At 35.7% G+C, this 24,132-nt stretch overlaps 1 protein-coding gene, 2 non-coding genes and 2 pseudogenes across 4 annotated transcripts; 2 read left to right on the top strand and 3 right to left on the bottom strand.

Moving 5' to 3' along the window:
• Positions 1–9,800, top strand: part of LOC110427536 (aquaporin PIP2-7-like) — a 13,532-nt pseudogene extending 3,732 nt beyond the window's left edge.
• A 1,201-nt stretch (positions 9,801–11,001) lies between these two features.
• On the bottom strand, positions 11,002–11,196 carry LOC149526378 (U2 spliceosomal RNA). Its single transcript, XR_016352080.1, has one exon. It is a non-coding gene; the product is annotated as a U2 spliceosomal RNA (small nuclear RNA).
• A 582-nt stretch (positions 11,197–11,778) lies between these two features.
• LOC149526377 (U1 spliceosomal RNA) lies at positions 11,779–11,939 on the bottom strand. Its single transcript, XR_016352067.1, has one exon. It is a non-coding gene; the product is annotated as a U1 spliceosomal RNA (small nuclear RNA).
• Positions 11,940–12,213: 274 nt separating this feature from the next.
• Positions 12,214–16,005, top strand: LOC110427468 (uncharacterized). Its single transcript, XM_021443005.1, has 3 exons — positions 12,214–12,753; positions 13,329–13,523; positions 15,155–16,005. The coding sequence occupies exons 1-3, from the start codon at positions 12,582–12,584 to the stop codon at positions 15,817–15,819; spliced, it is 1,032 nt and encodes a 343-aa protein (XP_021298680.1). The 5' UTR covers positions 12,214–12,581; the 3' UTR covers positions 15,820–16,005.
• A 5,243-nt stretch (positions 16,006–21,248) lies between these two features.
• Positions 21,249–23,823, bottom strand: LOC110427532 (uncharacterized; annotated as a pseudogene). The gene is made up of 3 exons (XR_016352058.1): positions 23,115–23,823; positions 21,873–21,944; positions 21,249–21,483 (listed from the first exon to the last, which is right to left on the bottom strand). The product of XR_016352058.1 is annotated as an uncharacterized LOC110427532 (transcript).
• Between the last annotated feature and the right edge of the window lie 309 nt (positions 23,824–24,132).

Here is a 24,132-nt window from a genome sequence, read left to right as displayed (position 1 = left end):
AAACTTCTCAATTGAAAAATTTGTAGAACTAGTAACTTTTGACATCTTTGTTGAATCTTGAATTTTACCAAACCCGAAGCTTTGATATCAGTTTGTTGTGGAAATTGCCCAAGAAACAACAAAGATAAAACCCAGAGAAATCAAGCAAACAGAAAAACACAAGAATTTACGTGGTTCGGCCTCTTGCCTACGTCCACGGAGTGAAACTATTCTTATATTATTGAGAAATTAAAGTACAATAAATTGACCTCTATGGCTCCCCAAACAACCCAAGATCCCTTGCACACTCTTTCTCAATAACTTCCCAAGAACACTCACCCAAACCACTCTAGCTCCACCTAGAGCAAAAGACAGAGTTACAAAGTGTTACTTCTCTAAAGCTCTCAAAGCACTACTTACAATTCTAAAGCCTAGAGATATACTTTTACAGTATAAAAAGTCCAAAGTAGAATGTGATTAACTCTATGTGGAATAAGAAGTTTAAAACTATACAACTACTTAATGTTGTACATAATCCAAAATTCTAATCAAATAAGATATAGAATTCTAGTCAACCTAAAACTCAACACATGTCCTTATTCATCTGTCAAATGACCAAGATTTCAACCGAATCTAGACTCGACAAAATTGGTTCATTGCTAACCAGAAAGTGAGGATCTTCAAGTGGTCACCAAAGTTTGAAATGGAAAAAGAATCACTAGTGGTGCTTGTTTGGATCTCATTCCCGAATCTGAAAGTGCACTTATATGAAAAATCCGCATTGTTATTGATTGCAAAATAGTTGAGAAACCATTATTCATAGATGAGGCAACCGCCAAAGGGTCTCAATTGAGTGTGGCTTGTGTTTATGTTGAGTACAACTGCAGAAAATCACCTGTAGATCATGTTTGGATCGTGACTCAAAATAGGGATATGGGTATGGTTATTAATGGTTATGTGCAGAAGGTCGAGTTCTCTCAAATGCCAGACTATTGTAACCATTGTTGTCATGTTAGGCATAATGAATCTAAATGTTTAGTATTGAGGAATATCTCCAAGCCTTCAGATCCTATGAAGTCACAGCCAAAAGGAGAATCCAAATTAGTCTAAACACATCTAAGGTTCAACTCTAAGAGAAGATAGATGGGATGAGAGAAAAAAAACGAATGGAACAACAACGGATGAGATTCAGCTTGCTACGAAACAGATAAAGCCGTTGAAACAGAGTACCTAAAAAGTGGTTGGTAAAGCCAAAAATAGGGAGGCTAAGGATTCGGCTGGGAATGAAATATATGCAGATGAGCACATTGATGAATCTGTCATTCCAGTATCAAACAGATTTCAAAAGATAATGGAGGTTGGCAGTGAAGAGCAAATGCCGAATGAAAAACAAGGGCAAATAGAGACAATGAACAGTAACCTCAAAAAAGAAAAAAAATTTGGTCTATCGTATGGCGAGGAAAAAAGACACCAAGGTTGTGAGACAATGGTAGGAAAAAATACTGATGTAAGAGAGAAATAGATTGGTGAAAGCTCAAGGAAAGGAGTTTACAGAGATGAGCAGTCAAAGCAAGGAGCATGAAGATGAAAACGTAGGAGGATGGAATCACAACAGATCGAGCTTCCTGGAGATCAGTACAGGCAAGGGATAAGGAAAGCTAAATGGTTGATCCGACATGCATAACAGTGTTGAAAATGTTGGTGACCAAGACTAAATTAAGTGGGCAATGGAAAATGTATACCACATTACAACCCGAAAAGCCATAAGGAAAAAAAATAAACAACCGATCGATCGTTTGTCTATGTCAACGATGCATGAAGGCGATCAACGGCTACCAACAGTTGAAAGGCAGTTGAAAGGAAAACAAAAAATATCAGAATGCACAAGGTCGAGCATTGAAGTGGTGGAAGGCCATGGGGAGAATACCTTTGCAGTGGGCTTAGAGCTGAGTCAACTCGATAGAAAAAATGAAGTGAGTCCAGTTGGCTGCCTTCAACTTAGCACTATTCACCATGCAGGTAATAAAACTACCGATCATGCTGAAAACTAACAAACGATCAAGAGGAAGTGCTCCGACAGCCCCAACAGCTCCATGCACATGTGAAATGATGGAAAGCGATGAACACAATCTGACCATGCATGGGCAAGGGCAATGTGGCTTTAACAAAGAAACTTGTTCTATCCCTTCCCATACAACCGACCCCCATGCAGGCAGTGGAGGGTATTCGGTGAGGGACCAACTACTAGAAGCTCACTAGCAACCAAGGCAGGGGACAGGTAGAACAGATGCAAGATTGTGATAGTAGTGACTCACCTATTTACATGTATTCACGACTTGAGTCAGATAACCTATCCATAGATGCTCTTCTATTCATTTCTCAGAGCTAGGTGAGTGTGCCCTAAATATGAAGACTAACTCTATCCCATCTCATGATGACCCAAGTACTTGGCCATTGCCGAAATCTACATCAACAACTCCCAACTAGTCCCCCATGCAACCCCATGCAGAATTTGGGAGTTACAATTTGGACATTCATCCGCGTGTCTCAGGAAAGAAGAAATCTAACAATTCTCTTTATTCCCTAGATAATTGGAATTCCTTGAATGCATCAATGGCCTTGAAGGTAAAAGATGGATCACAAGACAATGATTCTATCTCAATGAACCTTTCGCTTGAAACATATCCATGATTAGCTGTTTAGTTTGGAACGTGAGAGACATAGCAGGTACTGTGATTCAAAGATGCTTCAAAAAGCTGAAAATGATGCATAATATAAAACTGATGGTAGTTTTCAAACCTATGGTTAATGTTAATAAAGTAAAATATGTTAGAAGGAGACTTGGCTTTGACACAGTGATTAGCAACTGTTCACATAAAATATGGCTTTTTTGCTCTATGGAAGTTTGTTGTGAAGTCCTGATGGATCAAATTCAATGTTTGCATGTGAAATTATCTTTGCCTTGGCTATCTCATCCTATATTTTCCTCTTTTGTTTATGCTAAGTTCACTAGGCAAGAAAGGTTGGAGCTGTGGAATAGCCTGTGGTTGTTGTCATGGGATATGTAGGGACCATGGATGGTGGGTGGCGATTTCAACTCCATTCTGAGTAACGCAGAATGGTTGCATGGTGCCTCTCCCCACGGTGGCTCAATAGAGGATTTTGCCACAATGTTGCTTGACTGTGAGCTGCTGGATGCGGGTTTTGAAGGAAATAATTTTACCTGGACTAATAACGACATGTTCCAACGGTTGGATAGGGTGGTTTACAATCAAGAATGGGCAAAATGCTTCTCCTACACTAGGGTTCAACATTTGAATAAAGATGGGTTGATCACTACCCTCTCTTGATTTCCTGTTCCAACACTGCTCATAAAGGCCCTTCAACTTTCTGTTTCCTTCGTGCATGGACCAAACATCATGATTTTCCCCCTTTTGTAGAATGGAGCTGGAAAATGCCAATGCAAGCCACAGAAATGATAGTGTTTTGGTATAAACAACAGAGGCTAAAAAAAGATCTACAATGGTGGAATAAACAGATATTTGGTGACATATTTAGGAACCTTAAGCTGGAGGAAGTTGAGGCAGAAAAGAGAAAACTATATTTTCAACAAGATCCTTCATTAATCAACAGAAATCTCATGCACAAAGCTTATGCCAAACTCAACCACCAGTTAAGTATTGAAGAGCTTTTTTGGCCAAAAAAATCTGGTGTGAAATGGTTAGTGGAAAGAGAACGCAACACCAAAGTTTTTCATATAAGGATGTGGAAAAAGAAAGTGAGAAGCCATATATTCCAGATTCAAGACTAGGATGGAAACATATTTGAAGACCTCTATTTAATCCAAAATTTTACCATTGATTTTTTCCAAAATTTGTTAAAGGTAGAACATTGTGACATATCCAGGTTTGATTCCTCTATTATTCCTCGGATTATCTCCACCACTGATAATGATTTTTTATGTGCAGCCCCATCACTTCAGGAAGTTAAGGAAGTGGTTTTTAATATTAATAAAGATAGAGTTGCTGGTCCAGATGGTTTTGCATCTCCTTTTTAAAAACATTGTCGAGATATAATAAAGCAAGACCTTTTAGAAATAGTGCTAGATTTTTTTTCAAAAGGTACTCATTTCCACGTAGTATTACTTTTACAATATTAGTACTATTGCCTAAAAAGCCGAATGCCTGCCAATGGAGTGATTGTCATTCTATTACTTTATGTAATGTCTTAAATAAGATAGTAACTAAACTTTTGGTGAACCGACTATCCCAAATTCTTCCATGAATAATTTCAGAAAATCAAAGTGATCTCGTCAATGACCGGCTAATAAGTGACAATATCTTACTAGCACAAGAACTCATCGGCAAACTAGATGCTAAATCGAGGGGAGGTAATGTGGTATTAAAACTGGATATGGCAAAAGCATATGATCGTCTGAATTGGGATTCTCTTTATTTAATGCTGGAGCATTTCAGTTTTAATGCACAATGGATAAATATGATCAAAGCATGCACTTCCAACTGTTGGTTCTCTTTATTTATCAATGGTTCTTTGGTGGGTTATTTCAAATCTGATAAGGGACTACGACAAGGAGACTCCATCTCTCTTTTATTTATTCTGGCTGTAGAATATTTGTCGAAGGGAATTAATCAATTATTCAATCACTACAACTCTTTGCATTATCTATCTGGCTACCTAATGCCCATTAGTCACCTTGCCTTTGCTGATGATATATTTATTTTCACTAATGGATGTCGTTCAGCTTTAGAGAAGATTTTGAATTTTTAACAAGAACATGAACAAGTTTCCTAACAGCAGGTTAATCATCCAAAAAGCTGTTTTATCATAGCTAATGGTTGTGCACTTTTGATAAGAAAAATCATATCACATACCACTGGCTTTCATCACAAAACACTCCCTGCTATCTATCTCGAAGCTCTTTTATACAAAGGTCCTAAGAAGATCTTCTTTTTTGACTCTTTAATTATTAAGATTCGAGATCGTATTTCAGGTTGGGAGAATAAGGTCTTATCACCCAGGGCCCGAATCACGTTATTGAGAAGTGTTTTATCCTCTCTTCCAATGTACTTACTGCAAGTTCTCAAACCCCCGGTGACAGTGATTAAGAGAATAGAAAGGCTCTTCAATAGTTTTCTTTGGGGTGATTCCAATGAATGTAAGAAGATGCATTTGACAGCTTGGAATGAAATCACTTTACCATGTGTGAAAGGGGGACTTGATATTAGAAATTTGAAAGATGTTTTTGAAGCATTCACATTGAAATTATGGTGGAGATTTCAAACTTGCAATAGCTTATGGACACAGTTTTTTAGAACAAAATTCTGTCTTGGTTGAATACCCCACTATGTGAAACGAAATTACATGACTCCCAAGTATGGAAACAGATGGTAGGTGGTCAGAATGGTACAATCCAATATATTCGATGGAGGATAAGAAAAAACGAGCTATTTTTCCGGCATGATTGTTGAATGGGAGATCAACCTTTGGTAACTTCGTTCCTTTTATTTCACCATGATATGTCCTTTGTTAATAAATTTTATAATGGTGATACCTAGGATGTGGATAAATTGAAATTATATATGCTTATGAGACTAGTTGATGAGATTTTGCAGATCCCTACAGACAGATCACAAGAAAATGTAACTTATTGGGCCTTAACTTTCAATGGGGAGTTCTCTACCTGGAGTGCTTAGGAGGTAATTAGGTAGCGGCATTCACCAAATGCTTAGGATCTTTTATTTGGCATAGAGGCATTCCATTATCTATTTCCTTTTTCTTATGGAGAGTATTAAATAATTAGATTTCAGTTGAACTTTGGATGAAGGAAAAAGGTATTCACTTGGCTTCTAAATGTTTATGTTGTAACTCTGAGGAGTCTTTGATTCATGTCCTCTGGGAAAATCCAGTAGCCAAAATAGGTTTGAACTTTCTTCGCAAAATTCTTTCAGTTTATGTTTCAAATCCTCAACATGTTTCTCAAATTATATGGGCATGGTATTATTCTAGTGATTATACTAAAAAAGGACATATTCGTATTTGACTTTCAATATTCATTTGTTGGTTTTTATGGTTGGAAAGAAATGATGCAAAGCACAGACACTTGGGTAGGTATCTTGATAGAGTGATATGGTGAATTATGAAACTGTTAAGGCAATTATATGATGGTTCTCTCTTGAAACAATGGCAGTGGAAAGGTGATACTGACATAGCAGTTATGTAGGGTTTCAAGTTCCCTCCCAAACATTATGCACCTCTTCAAATTATATATTTGATAAAGCTATTATAGGTGAATATAAGTTGAATGTAAATGGCAGCTCTAAGAATAGTCAGAATGCAGCAATTGGAGGGGTACTCCGTGATTATATAGGTAAACTCGTTTTTGGCTTCTCAAAAAATATTGGTCCTTGTAATTCTTTGCAGGCGAAACTATATGCATTACTTAGAGGACTACTCTTATGCAAAGAACGAAATACTGATAATCTGTGGATAGAAATGGATGCGCTGGTGGTGATTTAGATGATTCAACAATCTCAGAAAGGGTTTCATGATATACGGTACTTATTGGAGTCTATAGGGAAATGCCTACACAATATCTCTTATAGAATTTCGCATATTTATATCGAGAGGGTAACCAAGTAGTGGATTTCTTATCAAACCAAGGATACTCACACCAGGATCTTTGTGTCTTTATTGAAGCACAAGGTGAATTATATGGTATGTTTAAGTTAGATAGATTTAATTTGCCTCATGTTAGATTAAATAATTGTAAAGGAGTAGTACTCCTTATTTATATTTTTTGTTATTTATATTTCCTATCTGATTATAATAGTAGGGGATCTTTGCTTAATCGTAGCATCAAAAGCTATGCACGTAAATTGCAATTCCCTACTTTAGATTTTTTTTATTTTATCACAGGCTCATGTAATTCTAAAGGCACAGTTTAGGTCCCCCTTTTCTTTGTATCTATCTAATTTAATTAATAAAATTTTAACAGGGTAACTGGCCCTGCAGAAATTTCTAGCATAAAAAAAACATATTCATTAAATTCAAACTTTAATATTGTCTATATACGGCATATAGGTATATCTTTATACCATATGCAAATCAATTTATTCATCTAAACAAATAAATATGATCATATGCTATTTTAATTTTTAGCGTACTCTAAACTCCCTTTCTTAAGTTATGTTTAGGTTTATGGATCAATTTAATTGGTGGCTAAACAATTAAAAGTATTCAGAACAAATTGGAGTAAATAATTCAATTCCATTGAAAATAAACGAGAAAGAGATTAAAAATTTAAACTATATGTGAGTTTAATTGTAATCCTGAAAAAAGAAATTAGTTACTCATAATTGCAAAAATAAATAAAAACATATGAAGTTTAGCCATCAAGATTAACAAGAATAATAAAACCTTAGAAAGAAGAAAAACAAATATTGGCAGTCTTAGTGACTATTTGTCTTAATTTTTTTTCAGCTTATTTACCTCTTAAAAGCAAAAACTATACCAAACATGATTTTTGAGAAATTTTAAAAAAATAACTTTTTTTAAAGAATAAAATCTTTTAAAAAACTGCTTAAAGAAAAGCTCCAGGGAGGAGCTTTCTCTTCTCTTTTTTAAAAAATATATAATTTTTTTAAAAAATACCACTCTCTTAATCAATCTCTATCTCCTTTCCTTCCCTCTGCAAATCACCATTCTCCAACGCAAATCACGATTTCCCTCTCCTCCACCTCTCTTTACAAAAATTACCAAGAAAAAGAAAATAAAAGACCTAACAACAGAATAGCAAAATCTAAAATCTTTTTGTTATTACAAAGATTAAGAGAAAAGAAAATCTAAAATTCAAAACTGTATTTTGCTATTAATGTCAGATACATCGTCTTCTCTTTTCTCTCTTCTTCACCAAAAAGGATATTAATGTCAGATACATCGTCTCCTCTTTTCTCTTTTTTGTTTCGAATTAAAGCATCATGGTCCGATCACTTGTTAGATCAACAAAATCTAATATTATTGCTACTATACAACTTTGAGATTTATTCCATTTCTTTATTAATTTCTTTGATTTTAACACCTAAAATTGTATATAAACTTTTAGCGTTATATTATAGTTTATTAGGTAATTAAGATGACATAAATACCCTTTATGGTAATTTTAACCAAAATTAAAGCTTATATTATTTATTTTGTTAAGCAATTTACCAAACAATTTTAGCTTAATTTTAAAAGTTATTATTTTTCATAATAGCTTTTAAGCTAACAAAAAGTTAGGCCAAATAGATTTTTAATCTTTAATCTTCAGCCTCAACTTCTAATTTCTTGAATCACTTAGGGTTGTCTTCCTGCTGCTAACTTCTTCTTGAACTTTCTTTAAATACCACTAAATTAACCTATTTTCCCTAATTAGGCCTAATTGGCTCTTAATATGGCTTTAGAATAAGTGTCGAAACCTAATAAAAACTTAATCAGCTTGCTGCCTGTTTTTTTCTACATTATTTCTTCATATCTTTCATATCAACGCCACATGTCACGGTCTTTACATGGACATGAATCTCACATTGTCGAGATAATGCTCCCAACAGGTTAAGAGCCGGAATGTCTCACATTGAAAAGAACTTCCAACGGAGAGTAAGAGAGCATGTCATGGTCCTAGAGAAGAGAGCCATGAATCTTACATTAGCTATGTACTAGCGTGATATTAAGAATATAAGGGTTCACATCATCTTTAACTTGTGAGGAGCCTTTTGTGGGATAAAATCGTGAGGCCAGCAAGCCAAAATGGATAATACCTCATAGGGATTGGTGTGGATCATGACATCGCGGCACATCCCCTCGACGTTGTGACGTTGGCCTAGCTTCAGGTTTTCTCTTGTTGACTACTACACTCCAATAACTTCCAATGTGATTTTCTCAATCTTCAACATAAAACTAGGTAAAGTGATCCCATAAAAGTTATAAGTTTGTCTCTTATCTTTCTGATGGCTCAAGAATCACTTCATTTGGACGACGGGAGTGAGAGTTATGATCAAAATACTTTTGCACGTACGAATAGGGCTTTAGTTCTTTAAACTCCTTTTTTTCACCAAATTGAGCTTTATTCTTTACAATCCTACCAAAAAATAAAAACTAATAATTACTAATTAAACTAAAGCAAGTAAACATAAAAATACCACAAAATAAAACAACTCATTAAAAATAAACTAATTAGAAAAACTACTAAAAAATAACCAAATCTTAATCTAAAGTCAAGAACGTAGTTAGCGTTTAATGGCAAAATGAGACAAAATAATTCTATAAAATAAAATTATCAGTATCTCAAGTGGTCACATTAATCCTATAATAACTTTTGGGTTGTTTTTGGCTCGTAAGGTGTTTCTAATCAAAGTTGTCACTTACATGGAAGCTCAGTGCTTGGCTGATACATATGGAGTTAGGCTGGTTAAAGCTTTCATGAAGCATGAGTACAACTCCCCTGGTGGTGGTGCTAACGTTGTGGCTTATGGCTACAACAAGGGAACTGCTTTAGGAGTTGAGATTATTGGCACTTTTGTGTTTGTCTACACTGTTTTCTTTGCCACTAACCTAAGAGGAATGCTTGTGGCTTCCACATCCTTGTGTTGGCTCCCCTTCTTATTGGGTTTGTTGTTTTCATGGCTACCATTCCCATCACTAGTAGTGGCATCAACTTTGATAGGAGTAATGGTGCTGCTATCATCTACAACAACGAGAAAGCTTAAAATAACCATTGGATTTTTTGGGTTGGTCTTTTCATGGGAAATCTTGTAACAACTGCATAACATTAATTAGCTGCAATTATCCAGCCTTTGGGATCATTACTCAATGTCACACTTTTCGCATGGAACCATGTAAATTTCACATCGTTGAGATATGTTCCCAGCAAGTAGAGCCATAAGTCCAACATTGAAGAAAAGCTCCTAACGAGGAGTCAAAAAAGGATGTCATGGTCCTAGAGGGGAGCCATGAATCCCACATTAACTATATACTAGAGTGATATTAGGCATTAAAGATTCACACCACCTTCAACTTGTGAGGTGCCTTTTGTGGGATAAAACTGTGAGACTAGCGGGTCAAAATAAATAATACCGGTTGGTGTGGATCGTGACACTCGGTATCGAAAACTAAAATAGCTTTGTTTCCACTTATGATGATGACCCTTCTTTCTTTTCTTTCAAAATAATTCTTAGCCATGTTTCACTTCCTGCGAAGAAATCTTTAGAGCTTGAACAAGGTGGAATGCACCCCGCACAATAATGCAACATATGAGCGACATTTGAGGACGCCAATAAAAAGTTACCTTATGAGCCCTCCTCTAAAATATTTAATTTTTAATCCATGACCCTATTTGGATTGTGTAGGTGGAATCCTAATACTCTACCCACGTTTCCTATCTTATTTTGTATCCTAATTCTCACAAAGTATCATGTGTCTATTTTTTATCATTAATTAATATATATTTAGTTTTAATTTTTTTTTTCTTTTTCATATTTCCTCTTTCTGTTTTGCACAAGTGAAGACTGGTAATAACGCTAACAGCTCGGAACGATCTAACTACAATGATGGAAATGGTCAAGCAACAGGAGATGAATACAATTATCTAGAAAGTGAAAACTATGCTAGCGATTGCAATGGCAAAGCCGATGTGTGATAGAGGGAAGTGATTATAATATAGATGGTGATGAAGATGATGATGGCGAAGACATGACAGTGCAAAAAAAGAGAGGGAATTTTATTGTTTAAGGGTACATAAATGAGAATTCAGATGAGGAGGAAATCAGGGATAGAGATGATCTAGAGGACTCAGACCCATATGTAAAGCCATAGGGGTATTCAACAGAAGCATCTTTAGATTTCAGTGCATGAAGACTTGCTGCAAATGCTAAGAAACTTGTTCCCAAACCCACAAGGCACAAGATGACTTATTCTACCAGGCAACCCTACCTCCTAATTGCCCTACACTTAAATCATTGAACTAATATTGCTGGGTGCGCCAAGCCCAAGTTTTAGTGCAATGCAAGAGTGACGCTCAAGAACTCTAATAGCAAGCTATTGTGATGAGCTCTCCCCTAAAAAAATTAATTTAATATCATGTGGATCAATAATCCACGTATCAGATATTAAACTGATAAGAACAGATACTACACTTGATCTTAGCCAAAAGGCCGAGAAAGGTATGAGTTGCAATGTAGCTCGATTTCTCTTTTATAAAGCATTTTCCCATCTCACTTGTTTGTGCTCTAAATATGGGACATAAACTTGTCAAATAACTAACTTTTAATAAAAAATATAAAAAATCAGTTCTTCCAAATGCTCCTGTATAAGCACTAACACTCAACTTCTTTAAACTATGCTAAGCAATAAAATTTTCACAATAAATTATTATCACATGAAAATCTATCCAAACAATTATATACACAACTAGCTATGTGCTACATAGATCCATTTAAGTTATCAAATATTATCCCAACAGAATCTAATAAAATTCATTAAAATGATTAATACAAGTACTTTATTCTCAAAATATTAAACATATACTTTTAATCTTTCAGAAAGTATTAAAATCCATTTCAAGGTAAACATTAAATTAGCTATCTGTCCAGCCTACTCTCCGTGATTTGTTTCCTAGTTTGGCTGCAAATTTTGGAAATCAAACAACGGTGAGATTATAAGGCAATCATCCCAGGACAAGGCGTGTACATTAGACTCATCTACTACCAAAGAAACAAGAATCGCTTAACTTCTTAGAACTATGATTGAATAGGGGCCGCGCGCACGCAGGCCCCCACTACCACAAATTATGACGTAGGCTCTCCCACTTGGGGAGACCTTAGAGCAGCACCCCTCCCCAGTGCAATGGAGGTCACTGCCCTAGGCCATGGGTCTCCTTGATCACCCATCGACCCCGTCCAGGTAAGTATGTTGGAATGGTGCAGAATGCCATCCATTTATATCTCCAGCGGTTTGCTATACCATCATCGTAGAGCCATGTGGGACTTTACAAAACAACAGTGAGATTTTGAGATTGGAGGGTGCTGATCCCTCTTGTGCAAATACTTTGGTGGGCTGCAGTCTGCAGATGTAGTGATATAGTACAGCCCCTTCTCCTTCATCAGAAAACTGACGCAGATAAAATCTCAAGCTGTGCATCAAAAGATGAAACTAACAAAGTAGGACGAGGAAAAGAAACAAAAGGCAAATGCAAATTGAATGAGCAGCAAAATCACTAAACCTGTACCTCTCACGTTGGTTCAACGCAATTGTTTGCTAGGGAACTTGAAGTTTCTCAATTTTTGCCACCAAAAGGATATTGATTGTGCCTACTGAGAAAGTTTTCTAACCACTAATCCTAAAACTTTTATTCGTAATAATAGAATTTCTTGACTATTTAATTTATTTTTCTTTATTTGTTTTTCGTTATCCAATTAAATCATTTACAAATTAGAATCTTGTCTTCTCAACGACACCGTTTGCAAGCATTGCTAACAGAATAACTGTCTAACACATTTGAAAGGCGCAAAGAGAGTTATATCAAAAACAGATAGAGAGAGGCAGAGAGAAAGATGGCGACGAGCAACGAGAGGGATGAAAGGAGAGCGAGATTCTCAGCGAAAGGGTTGAATCGCATGTCTCACATCTCCTCGGGAAGGACCCAAAGCATCTCCTCTTCTTCCTTACCACCTCTTGATCATGATCATCTGCCTCCAACATCACACCTCCTTGATCAAACCAATGGTAATCTCTTAGTTTTTCTTCCTTTTATGGCTTTAAAAACGTCTTCGTATGATAGTTTTCATTGTATATATGTCAATATTTTATTTATCTGTGAAAATTTGGAGAATGGGTTTCTTATGCTTAGTTTTAAATTGGAAAGAAGCGGAGGGAAAAGAAAATTGCCTGATGGGTTTGCATTATAGGTTCATAAGCTGAAATCTGTTAGACAATGCTTAATGAGAAACACGTCAAGGAACATAAGAGCCTTTGTATCCATTAAAAAGACGTGTCTTTCTTTTGGTAGGGCATGGTCCGTTTCATGTGAAATCTTCTGTTTTTCAGTGTTCTATGCTAGCTGACAGACTGAAGGCTTTCAAAGTTGTAAGAGTGCTTCATGTTCAGCAACCTTAGTCACTGAATCTTCAAGATGATGAAATGAAAATAATAAGCAATCCTGCTTATAGGTTTAATGATGTTTCAATTTGAGCAGCTTTTTGAAGGAAATTAAAAAAGTAATTGACTTAACTGTGAGAGATCAGAATAACCCTGTTTGTAAAGCGTAATGATTTTGCCAATATTAATGACTTTTCTGACAGATGCAAAGAAACAAAGCTCTGATGCACAGGGAGAGGGAGCCAGGGATGAACGAAGGAAAATTGAAGAACAAGGGTTGAATCTCACATCTCACATGAGAGGCCAAAGCCAAAGCAATCCTCAAACTCTTGATCATAGTGCATTGTTCTCCAACTATCATCAGGCACCACAAATATATTTATCTGATCAAATTAGTGGTAAGAAATTTAGTTGGTTCTTGTTCATCTCCATTGAATAATGCAAAAGATGTTCAATTGTTTCCATATAACTGTTTAAACTCTAAAGTATGCAATATAAATTTCTTCATGAAATTTGTACCTTCTGTTTTCTCTTGTATGTTCTTCAATATTGCAACATTAATGTTTGATCAAAAAGATCGCCTATAATGATGCATATGGTTGAGTGCATTCCCAGTTTTGTATTATGACGCTTTGATATTGACTAGAAAACTATGTTAGCTGATGGCTTGTTTAATGAGCAGAGAAGTACCTTAACAGCAGTTTAATTCAGCAATTATCAGAATTACTGTTAAAATTCATTACTGATAGATTTTGCCCAATTTTGGTTTGTGATTTTTTATTTTTAAAATGCATTACTAATTTTGGTTTGTGATTGATGTGTGTTTATTCTCCCTTTTGATAGTTTATTGTTGTTTGGGGCTGGAAGGAGAACCTAGACCTTCTCTTTAGAGAAGCATCCTCAAGAAATCAAGTTGATTAGTCTTCAAGGAACTTGATAGGGTCATACACCATAAATTGATCAACTTTTTTTTTTCAATAGAATATTTGCTTCTGGATTGACAGCATATTAAAAAAGACAACTTTAAATCTGGACATTTCCTGGTTCCAAAGATATGTGGAATTCTATCCTCCATTCCTTCTAGATCACTAAAACCTTTCAGCATGTAACAAAGTACCAAATGTACTCAGTCCTGAAAGAGAAATTGTGAATTTTAAGAACTGCTCTCTTCCTGTGATCAATTATAAACCTCCACAAGTAGGAAATGTTCACCACAATATGATAACCTTCTTTCAGTCCTACCTCATTTACCAGCCCTTAGGTAATGATAAATAACCTTTTTTATGGAAAAGTTGATTTTACTAGTGGTCATTGGGTCATATAATCTTATGATTTTATATCAATACTATCTTTCCCTCCAATTCATAATCAAGACTTTCAAGTTTAATCCTGGAAACCTACTTTTGATGTCTCTGTGAATCAGTTCACAAATCAGGGAGTGCAACAATCTAAAAGAGCATTAAAGATCAGGTTCAGATCATTTCTGGAAAATTGCTTTTAGAATGGTATGAGAGCTGTGCCTGTAATCAAAAGAGTGTTGCTGAACCTGGATTTATTTTGTGTTAGTGCTTTTTATTGCCATTGTCAACTATATGTTGAAAAACTGTTTGAAATTAGATAATTGGAATGCTTTGGCAGAGTTTAGATAAATGCTGATCTAGTATCTCTAAGGTTATTGCTCTCAAGAAAAAGAAAAACACCTACATGCAACAGAGTATCTATTTCAAATTCTACAACTTAATTTAAATGAACTCAGAATCATCAGCCATATATTAGTCTGTGCTTCTGTTTTGGCTAGTTCATGGCACAACATTGCTGGCAACCTTTCCAGAGCGAATCTCCTAGACTATGGAATGATGACAAAGAAAGTCTTACTTATAACTTTGGAAATATCTTCCCATGCCATGGGTGCACTAGAAAGTGACAATTCAGATCTTAATTATCAATGGCAGAATAGTAAACTGCCATTATTTACGCTATATGGAAGATGCATAACATCAAACCTTCATTATTTTATTTGGTTTTGTAGCTGGACCTGTGATTGTGGGGGACGCCTCTAGTTCTAGTTATCTTAATCATAGAGGTAGCTATGAAATTTCAGGGGCAAACTCTCTTGATGTCGGAGGCCAAGCTGAACTAAAATTGCAGAAACAGGGAAGTGATAAAGATGCAATTTCTGCTCTTGTTGTGGGAGAAAGGGGTGAATTACAGCCATTGCAAGAGGCATCATCACTCCAAAAGGCATCAAGCAATGTGGGGCCACTACAAAAACCATGCTGGAACCAACCTAATTTTTTCTCTTCCAACCGACTTAATTCCTGCATTATAGCTTCCGAAAGAACACGCAGTTTTTGTGCACTGCTCATAGCAATTTTTGTACTTCTGTCTTATATTGATTATCCCCTGCTTGGAATGAATATAGTCAGGTCGGAGAGCATTGTAGCCTCAAGGCCTCTTTACATAATCCTACTGACTGATTTGACAGTTGTGCTTGGACGAATGTTTCTTGACAAGAAAGAAGACTCTGAGGAGGCCGAAAATAAAAAAGCAGGATCTCAAAATAATAGACAGAGCTGGGCAGGTGCTGTTAAGCTTTTGGAGAGAGGTTTAGTGGCCTATCAGACAATCCGAGCACTTTTCATAGACTGCAGCATTTATGCAGTGGTGGTCATTTGTGGCCTTTCTTTGATGTAGTTTTTCTTCTAGATGATATCATTTGTCTCCTCCAGTCTCAGCAAATTTTGCCAAGAAATAATTTCTTTTTTCAATTCAATGTTTATTAACTTTTACGGTATTCACTGAAGGTCATTTATATTCTTTGGCTGCTGCCATCTTCTCTTTGCAATCCTAGTATGATTTAGCATAGAATCAAAAGGCTACTTTTCCAAATCATAAATAGTAATTTTTAGTTAAGCTGACCCTTTCAGCTTAAGTTCTTTTATATATTTCTAATTGTTTAGATACATTAATTACAATTTGAATGCTACTATTGATTTTGAACCAGCTATTTATCATCCTTGTGTTGTGAGTGACAAGTTGTAATCTAGCATATCTGTCATCTAGCTTACATGGTAAAATTGATTTTTTTTTTCTTTTAAAGATGGGTTGGGATTGTCGGTTCCAAGTGTTTCAGAGAGAAGTGCTTCTGTGGTTTACTGCCTAAATGTATATGATATCCTCTTTCTCCTACATTCAGCTTTTCCCTAACATCACAATTTACGTTACAGAGTGCTTGGAAATGAGTGCCACTATTATATGCACATGCCTTTTGTTGAAAATATGCCCTTGTGTCCAGAATGTCCATGTGGGAAGGTCCTTTTGCTGCATAAGATTCATTAACTGTTGCAGGTGGAATTGGTGAATGACTTATCTAGGTAGGTTACAAGCTTTCAATCTTGAAGCTACTCCAGCTTGTAATTAAGGATCAAGCCATTGCTCTGGTACTTGACATTCTCATTAAATGAAAAGGGGGACCAAGGCAGCGATTTTTTCTGGACCACTTATATGTACCAGCAATGAGGCATGATGGCCAAAACAATCATGGACAGTTCATTTAGTCTTTTACATAACAACCATCTGCACAGTAGGAAGGAATCTGTTTTCAAGGCTTTGCAATCAAACCGTAGTAGGTCTTCCCCTTGATATCACGTTGGTTTTGTTGGTAAACTTCTATACTCTGTCATAGTGATGCAACTAATTTGTAAGATCTCTATGAAGCCATATCCTTTAGGCTGCAGCCAACACTTCGTTGTGGATTAAACTATAGAAAGACTAACTACATATGCTATGCAACCTAATTCTCATGCCGACAAAAGCTCAAATATTCTGGATAGTTTGTGTGAATTTTGTAGAACTTTCTCTCGAGGACCATGGAGATACAACTAAAGATGCAGTTGAGGGTGTTGGCCCTTGAGGCTTTCAAGACATTTTATTTTTTTCCCTTTCGGTCAAGAGGCTGTGATGATTCATGATTTCAGCCTCGGCACAATTATACAACTTGAAAAGGCAGCTCACGTATTGTGGTTGATGATTTAAGTACCTAGAATCATATATTCCCTCTGCGGATGTTTAGGTTCCAGCAAGAAGTCTGTCGTAAAAGTTCTAGGGGAGATGAGCAGGCAACTTGCTTTTGCATCAGTTAACATTTAGCCCTCCTTGTTAATGCCTAGGTTTCACATGGCTTGGAAAAATACAAAATCTCTGGTAAGCACCATAATAGCAACGGAGAATATCTGCTCTGAACTCTAAACTTTAACCCGTACTGGGGCTTTTGCATTGGCAAGAAAAATTGTATTGTGGTAAAAAGGAGAATCCAAGCCAAAGGATATAATCCTTGTTAACAAAATTGAAATTGTAAAAGAGGCATATTGTCATTTCACTTGTTATCCTTTTTCATTTTCCTCCGATCTTATGGTTAATGTTAGTTGAATGGACCTAAACTCTTAGGGATAATAAATAGTACCAAACACCCATAAAGAAGATTCGTTCTTAGTAGTTGGTTTTGTGTATTGGTAAACTCTTAGCAATCAATTTATGCGGATACCTTTTCACTGTTTATCTACTTCACTAGTGTCTTTACAAACAATTGAGGAAATCAACATAAAGAAGGGGCCTCAGCTTTTTGACAGAAGAAGGGGGAGCCAACCCGTGCACCAAAATGACACTCAGATTCTCACTGGGCCTTATTTCTGCATTTCTAACACTTTAAGATGTGATCTAAACCATTGCACAGGACATTCTGGTGAGACAGCTGGGTCCTTATATGTAAGAAGGTATGGTTGCACCATGATTTGTTATATACTATTAACCATGCATACAAGAAGAATCCCAAAAAGATAAGGTGTTTTTTTCTTTGAATAAAAAAAAAAGGAAAACATGAAAAATATTTTAGGTGTATGAAAAGGACTTGCTATTAGATAGTTTTTCCACTGTGAGAATTTAAATTTTAGGTAAGACTTGAAACCAGGATCAAAACTACTTTTGCCAAAACTCATTTTCGAAATCATTAATGTTTTAACTAGAGGCACACAGGAAGAGAGCAGGAAAGATGCCTCTGATACTAACCCTGAAAGGGAATTCCTTCATTTCACATATACAAACAGGTTTGGAACTGCAGTAGTGGTATAATTAATCCTGTGTAGCAGGCATACGACAATGAGTTCATTCTACCAATAATTAAATCAGCTGATCATGTCCTTCTGGCTGAGTCCCAAGTTCTGCGCCTCTAATCAACATGATTAAAATAGTTTGCTTAGTAGCATATAAAAGCACAGCAGAAAGCCAGCAGTGTTCATTATTTAAAGGTTAAAATCAAGGGCTAACAATTAATATAATGCATTGTGATCAATTAATTTGCCTGCCCTATTCCCCAGAAAAAATAATATTACTATTTGGCAATGTGCTTCTTCTTAGAAAGATGAGAAGAAAGCTTGTTAGTTGATTAACAGACTTCAGTTTCAACTACCCTAACCTATTTTATGTCCTAAAGCATTCCTGCAAACTGCAGAGAAATAGTAAGATAATCCCCAGTTGAAGATTAAAAATCATTTTCATCATCACTCAGCGTTGTTTACAATTTCGCCAGTCTCACTTAAATATAAAGAAAACCAAAAGATGATGCTCTGGGATCCCATTTGCTAGAATGGGTTGCTTCAACGTGCTCAACACTAAAAGGTTCAGATAAGAAAGGTGTCACTTCTGAAGCATCTTCGGTTTCTTATGAAGTAATGATCAAGGAAAAAAGTGGAGAAAAGAAGAATAAATACCATCAATACGAGAAGAGAATAAGATGTTTCCATTAACTAACATGACCAAATATTAAAGCTTGGCGAATCTAAAGTTGATTGATTCATCCTATCAAAGTCAAGATCAGACACACCATTGTTTTTCTTAGCTTAACTTGCATCCACTCTTCTCAAAACCCTTGAGGGAACAGCAAACCGAGCTGAAAAAGACCTGGAGAGGTCATCAGGATCAGCTGACATCAAGCCCTGATCAAAATTCTGCGCATATGTGCAAGGATCATAAGAAACATGCACCCGAGTACTCGATGAACAATCAAAGATCTTCTTCTTTTCTCTCATCAGCTTTCTCCATAGCATTCTCCACCTTGGCAGCTTTGATCTGGTCACCAACACTTTGATTGAAAGCATCCGGTCGTACCGGCTTTTTGCATAGCCTTGGCTCCATCTCAAATCTTGGGTGCCTGAGCTGCACCACTTGCTGAGTTCCATAGTGAAAGAAAAGCTATAGAATAGGTGATTTTAGATCTTGTTCTGGCAGGAGTGTAATGCCTCTGGGTCCATGTACTAGGATACTTATACAGAAGTACCATGTTCAAAGTCAAATCGTATGATGCCCCTAATAATGAATTGATTTTTCAAAATACCAAATTTCAATGTTAATTTAACTCCCATATTTAATTTTTTTTTGTATGAGGGTATGTCAATAAATTGATCCTAAAATTATGTTACATGTGATGGTAAATTTTTTAAATGTTCCTTTGGGTCTACTATTATAATTTATAACACAACTATCTGCATATGTGGTTGAAGCATTGACCTGCAAAGTGAGGATTAGTTTGGTTGATTTGAACTGTCAAGATTGATTAGAAATGAATTTTAATTCTTTTACTTCTCTTCAAATCATTATTCAAACTTATTATGTATTCATAATTAATGAAAATGCTAATCATCCTAGAAAAATGTACTATCTTACTAAAGAAATAATTAATTATGGGAGGCATGGGCTTCAAACTGCCGCAGCTTTTAAGTTTAGGATTCAAGACCCAAACAAGGCTGGTACAACCTTCGAATTTATTAGTTTTGTTTTATTCTATCTATTCTATTTATTGGATATTGGCCTTATTCGATCCAAATCCGACATGATCTAAGTTGAACAATTCGAATAATTAATTCAAAATAATCCAAATTTAAATAGTTTGTTTAAATTTAATTCGATTAATTTTAACTTGAATCTAAAATAACTTAAATTTCAATGACTAATCCCTAATAATCTAAGCCTGCATGATATAAATTTTAATAATTTAAAAGTCAAACTCAAATTAGTCCAGTTTAAAATGAATCAAAATCCAAATTTGATCATTATTTTCAAGCCTTTTGTCACCTCATGAAAAAAGTTAGATTCCTAAAAAAGTGTTTTATGAAAGATGCTTCATAATATATATAAAAAATTTCTTTGTAATTGAGGACATTACATTAACAAAATCTCTCAAAGGTTACCTTAATAATTAACTCTTAACTCTCAATGTGTTAAATATTATATGAGCATCTAATTTAAAATAAAATGATAATAAATAGAGGGACCCTTGTTATATTTACTAGAGAAAGGCCTGCACAATGCTGCAGGTCCGACCAGCTTAAAATAAAAGAAAGCCCAAAGATGCAAAAACAATCCAAGAAGGTTCAAAATTAGCTTGAAACATCAATCCAAAAAGTCCAAAATTAAGTTGAAACTCCCCATCAATATGAATTCAAATCAAATCAAGCCATATGTGTTAAACAATTAGACTATACAGCTGCCAACCAATTAACGTATTTATAGACAACTTTTAATGTATGTAGATTTAAAATATAATCAATTTAAGAGATGTAAGACTATCACTACTTTGATATTTTCCCTCCGTTTACGAGTAGGTAGCACGGATCTATCACATGCATGAGACAAACAGAAAAGAGAGTAATGGAGGGGCCAATAACAAACAGGGTCATGCCTTTTCTAATATTGTATTGAATTTTTAGAGTAAACATTCAATCTAAAATCAATTAATAATAAGTGATGATATTCTTGTTATATTTATATATCCAACATACTCCTAATTTAATAGACGTGGGATTTCTTTGATCACCACTTCAATATTATCCTTCTTACAAACACCACAAATCTATCATATGATACGAATCAACAAAAAGGCCAATGAATGAACTTTAATTCTATATTAAATATGGCCAATAGGTTTCTATGAAATATAGTTTGAAAAGGAATATTAAATATATGGTTTGATTGAACTTGTACACCAAGAAGATTGTCCCTATAGTTTCACACAAGAAATATATAACTTTTGGTATAAGTGGGAATATATTATACTCTTAAATAGTCATAAGTTGATGGGAAAATCCACTTTATACAGATTAATCAATGCGTCCAGTATAATTGAAACAAGATGTGCTAGATTACTATATATCATGATATGCTGCACACGTTTCAAACTTTACAATCCCCAAATCTGTTTCAATGTTTACAAATACAGGTTTGGGATACCGGTGAATCTTTCAGCTTTGCTGCACTTCATGCAATCATCTGCACTCGAGGTCACATCCAGCGCTTGCAACTTCATTTCTAAACATATTAAAACAATTTAGCAAAACTGATAGAATACTCTTTTCCAGACATAAACTGCCTGTAGACCACCCTAAACAAGGCATGCTCGACTAGTTATCTGACCAACAATTGCCCTGTAATTGCAATGGTAGTAGCTAGTGGCTCCTGGCTGGCTAACAGCTACCTTTCAAGTATTGAATTCCAAGAAACAATTGAAAAGTGTGTCATTTGCGGTCTAAAAATGGCAAATGTTTCAGTTTGAGGACTGCAGTCATGACTCATTTTAATGGTTGTCAGGGGCTTAGTGCATAAGCTCTAGAGATGTATTATGTTTTTTGTGATATAAACAGGAAAATTTCGATTATGACTCAGAAGAAAAGCAACTTAACTTGTTGATGCATCCTTACCATCGAGTAACAATTTTGGCGGATGATAGTCTGATTTGTTCTATTTACCACAATCTCACATGAGACTCTTGCCTGTAGAATGATCACAATAAAGACAATCTAAAATCATGAAACAGAAGACAATTCATTTTGAAAAATAAGGTGCTGTAATGCTAAGACAATGCAGAAGCAACAAAACTTAGAATATAATATTAATGCTTCCATTTCATTGTATTTCTCAGCGCAAAGGTTTGAGAATTGAAGTGAGGTTGCTCAATTGCAAACTTGTCATGAGAAGCAACACAAAAAAATTAACTGATTGAACCCAAAAATGCACATTCAAAATGTAGTCAATATCATCAAAAGGCAGAAGCAGTCTGTATTGAACATCTGAGACAACAGAGCATATCAGCATTTCAACACAAAAACAAGAAATCATGAATCTTCATTATGTTTGTTTCAACTCCCAAACTTAGCACCATTCATCTTGTGGTCGAAATGGAATGTTTACAGTACAGCTCTAGATGTTTATTTAACAAAGGTTATTACAAGAGCTCTTTAACCAATGACTTCCACATCAATAAGTTTCTGCTGAAAAAGGAACTGTAAGACTAAATTCCCTCAATCACTTATATAAAGAAAATAAATAGACTCACTCTGCAAGCAGAGTAAGTTGTAACGTGCTAGCTAGTATATTAATCCCACAGGATAGGGCTAACTAATTAATTTCCTTGAAGAAACAAACATTTTGAGAAATGCAGTCTAATTAGTTACATAGCCTTGATTCGAAAGACTAATCATCAAAGTTCAAGAATGAAGAATTGAAGATGAAAACCACTAATCAACAAATTTTGCTTAGATCATTTTGTTTAGGCAATGTTTAGTTGGCATTAATACGCTTTGATGGTTAGCCTCAATTGAAAATTTTCCCAGAAAACAAATTCAGGATGGCAATCAATGCGACAAAAACAAACCTTAAGCTTAATTTAGCTAAAGATTACAAGCAAAGGAACCAGCACCAACACGTTTTAGTACTTCGAAGAGACGCTATCAACATTAATTAAAAGAACCCACATCAAGCTTCAACCTTAATATAGTCAGTCTTTAAACCAATAATAAACTAAAAATAAGATTATAAAATAGCAGAGCATACCCCCATAAGATAAATCTTAACATATACAAAAGTAGGTCTTGAGAAATCAGAAGGTCGAATTAAGAAAGCAAATATAACAATTAAAAGAAGAAAAGTTTTGGCCTTTTTACCTTCAAAGGGAACTTAAACAAGGACAGACCAAGCCAGCCTGCAACCTCCGTACAGTAATCAAACGGATAGTTCCCCTGGCCAAGTCCTCCAGCATATACACAACGTCAGACAAACACCTCAACCCCATTAAGCTCCAGCTCTGCTTGCACGTAAGACGAACCCCACGCCCTCACGTGACCATGCTCAGACGTCACGTGCCCCAGCATCTTCCCTCTGTACCCAACAGCCACGTCCAACCTACTAAAGTCCACGGAATACACGTCCGAATTCCTCACTTTCAAAGTAACCAACAAAGATATATCTAGTGCTATGATGGGTATGGTATGCACTTGCATGCGGTCTACATGCATCCTTACAATCTTTACTTCAGGGTCAGACGGCCAGAAAATGTACACCGAGGCAGCTAACAACACCAAGGAAGCCGTGCATAGTATCCGAAAACCGCACCAACGGCGTGTCGGGCGGTAGTAGGGCAAAACTAAGCAGTTTTGATCTGGAGGTTGGGATGGCAGAGCAGTGAAGTAGTGGGATGGGGACGATGGTTCTTCCGGTGGTGGTGGTTGTTCAAGTTTTGAGAAAACCATTGGCGTGTGAGAGAAATGTCAGGACTTAGGAATTAGGAGGAGTGTGTGTGTAAAGGAAGAGTATGTATGTTTAGACGAAGGTGGGTTTTTTGTTTGCTTGCGCTTTATTGAGTTTGCTTTTGAGTGTAGCAATCGTGAAAGTTTTGTCTTCCTCCTTTGGGTCAAAAGAAGATATTTGGCTTTCTGGCATGAGATAGGAAATAGTAATTAGAAACCATGTGAATGATTAGTTATGTAGTGCCAACCGATGCACCAAAATGACAGTCAGATGCTCATTGGGCCTTATTTCTGCATTTCTAACGCTTTAAGATGTGACCTAAACCATTGCACAGGACATTCTAGTGAGACAGCTGGGTCCTTATATGTAAGAAGATATGGTTGCACCATGATTTGTTATATACTATTAACCACACTACCAGAAGAATCCCAAGGA

Source organism: Theobroma umbraticum, unplaced genomic scaffold (assembly GCF_002168275.2).
Source record: "Theobroma umbraticum cultivar Fairchild unplaced genomic scaffold, ASM216827v3 scaffold_34.0, whole genome shotgun sequence".
NCBI classification, from domain to species: Eukaryota; Viridiplantae; Streptophyta; class Magnoliopsida; order Malvales; family Malvaceae; genus Theobroma; species Theobroma umbraticum.
This window is presented reverse-complemented; position numbering and strand designations above follow the sequence as displayed.